The 9,845-nt window shown below is 55.6% G+C and overlaps 1 protein-coding gene across 1 annotated transcript; it reads right to left on the reverse strand.

The window, feature by feature from the left end:
* Positions 1-7,717: 7,717 nt before the first annotated feature.
* LOC127200735 (TBC1 domain family member 16-like) lies at positions 7,718-9,613 on the reverse strand. Its single transcript, XM_051159172.1, has 2 exons — positions 9,383-9,613; positions 7,718-8,364 (listed from the first exon to the last, which is right to left on the reverse strand). Exons 1-2 carry the CDS (start codon positions 9,558-9,560, stop codon positions 7,763-7,765), a joined length of 780 nt encoding a protein of 259 aa, XP_051015129.1. The 5' UTR covers positions 9,561-9,613; the 3' UTR covers positions 7,718-7,762.
* Between the last annotated feature and the right edge of the window lie 232 nt (positions 9,614-9,845).

Consider the following 9,845-nt stretch of genomic DNA (forward strand, 5'->3'; position numbering starts at 1 on the left):
GCAGAGGGTCAGGGAGGGGCAGCGAGGGCTTGCCAAGGCTGTGCCTGCTGCGCTCCTCTTCCTCCCTTGCTCACCCTCTGAGGATACCCACTCATCCTTGGGCGTGCCTCCCTCCCTGTGCATGGCTGGTCGCACAGAAAGGACCAGCTGGCCATTCAGGAGGCAGCCAAGGGGCATGTCACACCCCTGTCAGCTGAAGTCACAGCTGGGGGTGATAGGTGGGTGTCAGGAACCTTCGTGGCAGCACCCAGGCACCCATACTTCTGGGCTCATGGTTTCACCAAGCTTACTAACTCTAGAACCTTCTTGGCTACTCGGATTTCTCTCAGCACTCTCCACTTTTATCCTCTACACATATGGGAGCAGAGGCTGCTCCACCAACCATGCGTGCTAACGCCATTAATAATCCAGCCATGGAGCTGATACCTTGTGACACAGACCCGTTTCCTCCCCAAGGCAAAAGCACTTAGACCGTTTATTCCACCCTGTTCGCCCTTCAAGGTAGGATGACCCCGACCAGTGCCTACGGAGTCAGCCGTGACACCTGCGCCAACACCCACGGCACCAACTGTTCCAGGCTCTGCACGTAGCTTCCGGGAGACCCTTGCTCACTCCCCACGAAAGCAGACATTGCGTCAGAATCTGAATCTGATAGGTTAATAAAGTGAAACGTTCCCCCGAGTTGTATGATGCTAGGGCAGAGACCTCAGGGAACCAATCCTCATCTCTTCCTCTGCAGAGACAATAAGGAGATGCACGGGGCTTTCCAGGTCCTATGGACAGGGCTTAGAGAGGTGGCTCAGCAGTTCAGAGCACTTACTGCTCTTCCAAAGGATCCGAGTTTGGTTCCCAGCACCCAAGTCAGGCAGTAACTCTAATGCCCTCCAAGGACACCTACATGCTCACAGCAAGCAAGCACACAACACGAGGGGGGGGGGGTTAGAAAAAAAGGAGGAGGAGGAGAAGACCCTACAGACAAGCCACGTGTAATGATGATCCTCTAATACCCCAGCTCATAAGAGGTAGATATGGGAGAACCAGGAGTTCAAGGCTAGCCTGGACAAATGAGACTCAGGGGAAAAGAAAGGAAGGAAGGACGGACGGAAGGAAGGGGCCAAGGACCTGAGTCTGATGCTCGGCATCCATCTAAGATGCTGGGGCCCTTAATCTCAGCTCTGAGAAGGCCAACACAGGAGGATCCTGTCTTGATAGCTAGCCAGTCTGGCTGAATGAGATAGTTCCCAGTTGAATGAGAGACACTGTCTCAAAAAACAAAACAAAACAAACAAACAAAAAAAAACTGAGGTGGTGAGCAATTAAAAAAGACATCTGGCCAGGCGTGGTGGCACACACCTTTAATCCCAGCACTTGGGAGGCAGAGGCAGGTGGATCGATATGAGTTCAAGGTCAGCCTGGTCTACAAAGCGAGTCCGGGGCACCCAGGGCTACACAGAGAAAGCCTGTCTTGGGGGTGGAGAGACATCCGGTGTTAACCCTCTTCTACACATGCACACACATGCATGTGTACCCGACACAGGTTTGTGGGTACACAGGAAGCAATTTCTGGGGGAGGGGGCGGAGGGAGGGAAGGGGAGAGAAAGGGAGACAGATTGATTGATTGATTGATTGATTCCATATGTCCCATCCAGGGGCAAAGTTCCTTCCACCTTCGGGCGGCTGGGGCTTCAGCAGGAGGAAGTGAGTGTCGAAGCTGGACAATGGGGAGACAGTGGGGAGACCCAGAAGCAGCAAAGAGAAAGGTGGGGTGGCAGGTGGACCTTGCCACAGGGCCCCTGGACAAGATGCTTGCTTACTGTCTGTCTCTCACACATCTACAGCTGAGCCAGGCTCACTTGGGCCTCAGGCAGGCCTGCAGGAACACAGAACCACAGGAAGAGCCCGAAACCCTGCAGGGGACTCAAGGCCTGAGGTCACCACATCTGACCCTCACCTAAACACCGATCCTCCACTGGGCGAGGCACCCTGGAATACATATCAAGAGTGACAGTGAACTTGAGGGAGAACTTGGCCTTCACTGTCCCTAGGGAGAAGGTCCTGGGAATCAATGAGAGCATCTGCTCACACTGTTTTTGTAACTAAAAAATTTTTTTTTCAGATTTATTTTGTATTTATTTTTTGTTTTGTTTTGTTTTTTGAGACAGGGTTTCTCTGTGTAGCCTTGGCTGTCCTGGGCTCGCTTTGTAGACCAGGCTGACCTCAAACTCACAGCGATCCACCTGCCTCTGCCTCCCGAGTGCTGGGATTAAAGGTGTGCACCACCACCGCCCAGCCCTATTTTGTTTTTATATGTGTTTTGCCTATACATATGTGTGTGCACCACACGCATGTCTGGCATTCTTGGAGGTCAGATCCCCTGGAACTGGAGTTACAGGCAGAGGTGAGCCACCCATGTGGGTGCTGGGAACTGAACCCTGGTCCTCTGGAAGAGCAGTTTGAGTCCTCTCCAGCTCTGGGAGATCTGTTTTGAGGCAGCTCTCACCATGCCTCTCTGCTTGTCCTGGAGCCCTCTGAGGACTGACCAGGATGGCCTCTGAACCCACAGAGACCTGCTGCTTCTGTTCCAAGTGCTAGCCTACTCAGGGCTACCTAGTTTTTTAAAATTGACTTTCTTTCTAAGATTAATATAATCACACAATAAGATGTGTAAAAACTAAAGACTGCCTCAATAAAGTCCCTGTACTTACACACAGGCGTATCTTTCTCTTGATTTGGCTATCCGACAGAGGCCTCACAGGTGCTATTTAAACCGGTGCCCCTCGATACATACAATTAAAGCGCTTAGTTGAGGCTGCAGCTAGGGCTCCACTGGTAGAGCTTGCGTCTGGTGCGCAGGGAGCCCTGGGTTCCACTCCCTGGCACTGTATACATTGGGTATGGTAGCTTCAGCAGGAGGCTGAAGCAGGCGGTTCGGGGCTTCCGGGTCATCCTTGCCTACTGCGTTTGAGACTAGCCTGGGCTATCCAATACCCTGATTCTAAATATAAACCGGTAAGACTTCTTGGTTGCGTGTGTCCTACTTCAGGGGTTCATAGGGTTGGGGCATGAAAGGCGATAGTGTTGGTCAGCACGGCTCTGGACCGTCCTCCGTGGGTGGAGTCCTGGAGACACACTGAATGGCCCCTCTTACGTCTCTACCCTTCCCAGAGTTCAGCCTCAGTTTCCCTTCTGGTTTCTGGTGTGTGTGTGTGTGTGTGTGTGTGTGTGTGTATGTGTGTACATGTTTGTACATATATGTGAAAGCCAGGGGTGTCAAGTGTATGGCCGCTCTGCCTGTCAGTGTTCCACTTGAATGTACAGGGCCGGTGGAGGATGGGCGAGTTGGACCCATGAAACTGCAGTTCCAGAGGGCTGCCAGTGGCCATGTGGGTGCCGAGAACCCCTCAGTCCTCTGGGGAAGCAGCCAAGCCACACTCTTAGTCTGCGAGCCTTGTTCCAGTCTCACCTTGCTTTTGTTTTGTTTTGTTTTTTTTGCTTGCTTGTTTGTTTGTTTGTTTGTTTGAGATAGGGTTTCTCTGTGTAGCCCTGGCTGTCCTGGACTCATAGTCCAGGCTGGCCTCAAACTCACAGAGATCCACCTGCCTCTGCCTCCCGAGTGCCGGGATTAAAAGTGTACGCCACCACACCCGGCCTATTGCTTTTCTTTGCTTGGCTGGTGTTGGTTTTGGACAGGGTCTCTTTGGCTGGCCAGTGAGCCCCAGGTACCCTCCTCTCCCTGCCCTGTGAGTGCTAGGGTTGGGGCACAGGCCTTTCCACGGCTGTGGTGCTAGGGCTGAGCTCTGGGCACAGGCCTTCCCACGGCTGTGGTGCTGGGGCTGAGCTCTGGGCCCATGCCAGCTCCTGGCCGATCTACCTCCCCAGCCCCACCCTGGGTGTGAGTCTTTGGGAACTTCCACACAGCAGCATAGGTCTTCCCACTGTGGTGGATTCTGTGCCATGTGCTACAGGGCTGGGAGAAGAGGGGGTGGCAGCCGGGGTGAGGCAAGGCAGGAGCCCCTCTGGTGGGGTCAGCTAACATTCTTGTTCTCTGGTGACTATGCGGGCCCTTCCCTCGTTCCCTCAAACATCTGGGTGCACTTTCCTCTTTCTAAAACTTGGGTATTTCTTAGAACTCTTTCCATTGTGACCAGGACAAAGCAAGCCGAATGTCTGGTGCTAATCTCAATCCCCAGGGCAAGGCCAGCTCATGCAAGCTAGCCACATGCTCACACGAGCTAGTCACATGCTTGCTTACTTGGACTAGCCACACGCTCGCACGAGCTAGCCACACGCTCGCACGAGCTAGCCACACGCTCACACCTAGCCGGCTCTTCAGACTGAACCCATTCCTCTTGGAAATGAAGAGAGGTAACGAGATGTCCACTATCTGTGGCGTCATCTTTCACACCACCAGGGCTAGAGCTGTGTCTCTTGACACCTTGGGAGGAACGGGAGAATGGCGGAGTCCAGGCCACCAGAACCCAAGCCCTGTGGGCCAAGTACCAGGCATTCACTCCCTAGAAGGCCTTGAATCAACAGGTCATGGGTTCCAGGCTATCCCTGTGACATGGGAGGGGAGTTAAGAGGGAAACTGAAGGCTTAGTACATGACTGGGCTTTCTGACAAACGGACCCTGGCTGGCTATATCCCAGAAGCAGTGGGCAAATGCAGACAGCCCAGGGGACCCTGAGATGCCTTTGACCACTCGGGCTTTTTGTGAACATCCCACCAAGTAATGAAACGGAGAGAGGGACATGACTCTGCCATGCAGGTCTGTCAGCCTCCTCTGGTCCATCCTCAGCCACAACTCGGCCTGCATATGTTGTTCTCCAGTGCTGCCACTAGAGGGCAGCCGAGAGCCAGACTGTTTGCCCTGCCCTGGCCTGGCCTCTCTGGGACTCAATTCTCCTGCTTCAGGGAGCAGGACAGGTAGGTGGGTTCTCAGCCCAGCACGCAGGACCTGCTCTCCCTTGGATCCCTCCACAGCCACAAGGTTCTCAAGGCTGCTGAAAACAGAAATTCCTCGAGGAGTTCAGAATATAAGGATGAACGGGGGCCTGGAGGCCCAGGCCTGTCATCCCAGCTACGCAGAAACTGAGGGAGGACAATGGAAAGTTAAAAACCTGCCTGAGCTACAATGTGAATTAAAAGTCAGGCTGGACCGCTTAGCAAGAACCTGTCTGAAAAGGGCTGGGGGGGGGGAGGGAAGGTCTGAGGATGTGTCTCCGTGTTAAATGACCCTGGGTTCAATCCTCGCTGCTGTGAAAACAGGCCAGGGGCTGGGGGCAAAGGTCGTGTGGGAAAGCGCTTGCCTAGCATGCACGAGGCCCTGGACTGGATCCCTATCCCTGAGTAAACCCCATGTCGTTGGCATACAGTCATGATCCCAGCCTTCAGAAGGCAGGGCGTCAGAATTCAAGGACACCCTTAGTTATCCGGTGAGTTTAAGGCCAGCCTGGGCTACATGAGACTGTCTCAATAAAGAAAACATGATGTTCAGTCATTGCCCCGGAGAGTCACGGATACTGGTTTAGTCTGGGTGAGAGCAGAGTATCAGGGGACTCCAAGTCTGGGCAAAACCAACGACACTGCAAAACGCAGACTCCAGGGCCCAAACCCTTCCAGAATCTACATCTGCTACAAACAAAACCTCCCATCATGCACTGCGGGGGCATCCATGCTGGAGCTTGGAAACCAGACCCTCAGCTGCGCTGTGCTGTGGTAAAGCCTTTAAAATATGGGGCCAGATTGCAGGCCATGGCTGAGGCCAGACTGCAGGCTATGGCTGGGGCCAGACTCTAGGCTATGGCTGGGGCCAGACTGCAGGCTATGGCTGGGGCCAGACTGCAGGCTATGGCTGGGGCCAGACTCTAGGCTATGGCTGGGGCCAGACTGCAGGCTATGCTAGGGGCAGACTGCAGGCTATGGCTGGGGCCAGGCAAGGCCACCTCCCTCTCAGCCTGGCACTGGGTGTAGCAGCACAGGAACTCACCACTGCACTGCTGCTGTGGCACCACTAGGGGGCGCTCCCAAGCCTGCCCTGGCTCGGGGGTTGGGGGGTAGGGGGTTTGGGGAACCTCAGCACTCTATCTGCACATTCAAACACCAAGACCAATGCTATCAACCCCTTAGGCTTTAGCAGACCATGTCTTCCCAAGGAGGCAAAACCAGGACAGACTCCATCTTGAATTCCTAACTCCTGCAGGCAGCAAGGCATCACGTCTCTCTGCTGACTGGCTCACTGCAGCACCGGCATGATGGTGTTCCAGCCCTGGTGTAGCCCCAGCTGCTGGGTACCAGTCCCGCCAGCTGGTGGCCTCCAGCAAGCCACTCACCCCTGAGCCCCTCTCCCTTCCCCCAGTACAGGGGGCAGCAGCCGGGACCTCGCTCAGAGCATGGACACGTGTAACCCAGAGCTGACTGACCCTGATGCCCACGGTGCCCGCTCACCTGTGAGCCCAATTATTAACCACAGACACCCTGGATAGCACTGGCCCTCACCACCATTGTTTATATTTGTTATTCTACCTAAATCTACTAAGCTGAGGGCCACATCTAGGATAAAGGAGGCGCTGGTGTCAGATGTGCTCACCCTTGAGTGTCCTGGGTTTGTGCGTGCAAGCACCTACCCTACGGACCTGTATTTAACAGTTTCCAAGGGGCCCAGGGAAGTTCCTTAAGCAGTTAAGGTAAGCAACTCAAAAGAGCTTGAGGAAGTCCCTGAAACTGACCAGTCTCACTAGGCCCCTCCCTGCCAGAGTAAGCAATAAAAGCTGAAAGTTCCCCTAAGACTGGGAAAGGCTGCAAACAAAACTCAGACTAGCTGCCTGCCAGAAGCAGAAAGCAGCTGCATTTCACAGAAGACATTTAGACCAACTGAGGCACCTGGGAGGACGTTCTGAACCCGTCGACCTGCCTGCTGGCATCCAGGCTCCCCAGCTTTGTGAGCTGTCCCCCGTGCTGGGGTGGGCATTGGTGATGCAGCTGGTTTTTGGGTCATTTCTGTTCCTGTAAGTGACCTCAGTCAAACTCATGGCTCACCAAGTTAGACTCTGGTGACACCCACACTTCCGCCTGCTGTGAGCAGACCTGTGTGTTGTGTCTCCCCATGAAGAGTTCTGTTGCCTAACAGGACCCAAGAACCCCGAAGATACCAGGCGACATGGTAATGGCCCTCCTTGGGCCCCCAGGCCAGAGGACCCTCTCCAAGGTAAGCCGTCCTGCCTCCTGCAAGTATAGCATGCGCCACAGGGCACGGTGGACTCAGCAGAGTGAACGCTAGTTCCTTTATCAAACACCCAGGGCCATGTTCCCGCCCCTGCAGCTGGCAACAGGGGGGAATCCCAACGGGTCCATGTGTCAGGCGGTCTGCAAGACACATACTGAGCCCAGAAGGGAGCCAGGCAACACCTCATGAAGTCACTCACAGGACCACCCAGGCTCACTGGCAGGAGTCTGCCTGAGGGCTGAGACACACCTGACACTCTCGAGGCGTAAGAACAGAGAAACCAAAAGACCTTGTGAGCGGGGCCTTGTTCAGAGGCCACCACACCAGGCAACAGTCCTGCATGGAGAGGCTGTGAGGGGGGAAGGGGATAGAGAAGAGGCGGGCCGGGGAAGACAGACGCAGAGGAAGACAGACACGGGCAACCATTTGCATCTTTCCCGGTCACCCTTTCCCAGTCACCGTGTGGTGGCCCTAAGCCTGAGCCCGGAGCCCCTTCTTGTAAGCCACGTCAGGTCTGGGCAGCTCTGCATTAGGAACTCACCTGCCCTCGCTCTCCAGGAATGCAGGGCCGCTCCCCTCCGCCAGGGCCGCGCTGATGGGTGACAGGCAGAAAGGTGAAGAGAAGGCGTCCGAGTCGGAGTCGAAGGAGCTATCCCTGCTCACGCCATCAGCGGACAGCTCCAGGGAGCCCTCTTCCTCCACGGCCTCAGGCCGCGGCTCCCGGCCATCCTCGGTCCCGTCCTGGGAGCTGACTGCAGACAAGATCCCGGAATCACTGTGGACAGGCTGTGAAGCGGGCAGGGGCCCATCCGCCTCTGGGCCCTGGGCCAGCTTTTCTTGGTCTTCCTCTGTAGGGCTGATGTGCACAGTTTCCTGCGTGTCCTGAACTACCGCCAGGATGTCTTCGTCTTTGGGGATCAGGGGAGGCCTTGGCTCTGTGGGAGAGGGTTGGTAGGGGGCCCCCAGGCTCGTGGTGCGTCGGCGCCGAGGCCGGGGTGCTTTGCGCACCGGTGAGCTCTCGGGGGTGATATAGCGTAGGGCCTCCTCGTCCTGCCTCTGGATGCGAGAGTTGGGGACCCATGCCAGGATGAGGGTAGCCCCCAGCAGCTCATCTTTCTCCATGTACAGGCACAGGTACCCTGTAGGGAGTTGCAGGACAGGCGGTCAGGGGGGCTGGACAGGTGGTACCCCAGCTACATGCACAGCTGTAGGAGGAGGGAGGCAGATGGGAGACCCAGTCATGACAAGAACAGTTCCAAGATGGGCAGATGGCAGCACTTGGGCCTCCTCCATCAGCCATGGCACCCCCTGGTTTGTTGCTTCCAATGCGCTCTTAAGGCTGTGTATTCGTCCGCATCAAGCTCTTGCGGAAGGCGGCATCTCCCAGCACAGCCCCAGGCTGTTTGGAGTATACCGATTCCTGGGCGGATTTTGTGATTCAAAACCCTTTTAAGCAAGAGCCAACAACATGAACCACATATGTCCCTGGGGACTTGAACTCCAGCCAAAAGCCCCTTGGCACGATTCAGTGTTTGGCAGAGGTTGGGAGAATCCGCCAGCTGTTCCCGACGGTCACGTGATGGGGAGGCTGTTCCCACACCCTCCAGTCACGCGGCCTTGGGATAAAGATTGAGACTCTAAAACCCCATCCTTGACCTCTCATCACAACAGCACAAATAACACGCAGGGCTCCCCCAAGGTAGCTGTTGCCTTTGCAGCTGCTGTTTTTTGAGTGAGTGGACCCTCCCACTCCTGAGCTCACAGCCTAGAACCTGCCATGTTTCACAGGTAAGGCTCTTGTCCCCAGCCTGCTTGGGTGGAGCCTAGTCCCACTGGCCCAGCTAGGACCTCACTGGAGAGAGGCCCACATGCATGCATGCTCCCAGGCAAACCCTGTCTGCTGGCTCTTCTCATTGTCACCTTGCTTAAGCCTATTTAAGATGTCTTCACTGAGGCCCCGGCTGTGCCTTTCAGACAAGCTAGTTCTGAAACTCCTTTCTGAGGCCTGAAGTCTAAGGAAAATCCTCCGGCAGCTGTAGGTGACAGTGGGGAGCTGCGCCATCCCAGAACCCTACCGGCAGAGCGAGGCTCCATCCCTAGAGACCGCAAGTGTACCAGGAAACTGAGAATGGCTTGGGATGCTTGATGTCCTCTCACCTGGGTGGTGCTCCCCAGGGCCCTGTAGCCCCTCAGGCGCGTGCACACAGACATTGTTCTTGGAATAGATGATCTCTCCATCCAGGACGGAGGGGGACCCACCACTGCCCCCCGTGGTGAGGGTCAGGAGGTCCGAGGCCTTGGAGGAGGCCCGGCGAAGGAGGCGGCCCAGAGACATGGCTGAGCATGCGTTTCCATCCTCCGTACACTTAGACCCAGGCGAGGCTCGTCAGAACCTGCAGGGGAGGGAGAGAGGAGATGTTTTGAGGTCAACATTCAGGAACACGGGCTGGATGTTGGGGTGTATCCTGCCTTGTAGTGTCTGGATCCCAGTGGCTTTTGGATGCTGCTGGCACAGAGTTCATGAAGACAGAGCATTGTGGGGCCATGCTGTACAGCCTCCCCAGGCTCAGCCTACCACAGGCCACTGGCATCCCTCCACAGTTTTGAGCCTCTCCACATT

Source organism: Acomys russatus, chromosome 16 (assembly GCF_903995435.1).
Source record: "Acomys russatus chromosome 16, mAcoRus1.1, whole genome shotgun sequence".
Lineage (NCBI taxonomy): Eukaryota > Metazoa > Chordata > Mammalia > Rodentia > Muridae > Acomys > Acomys russatus.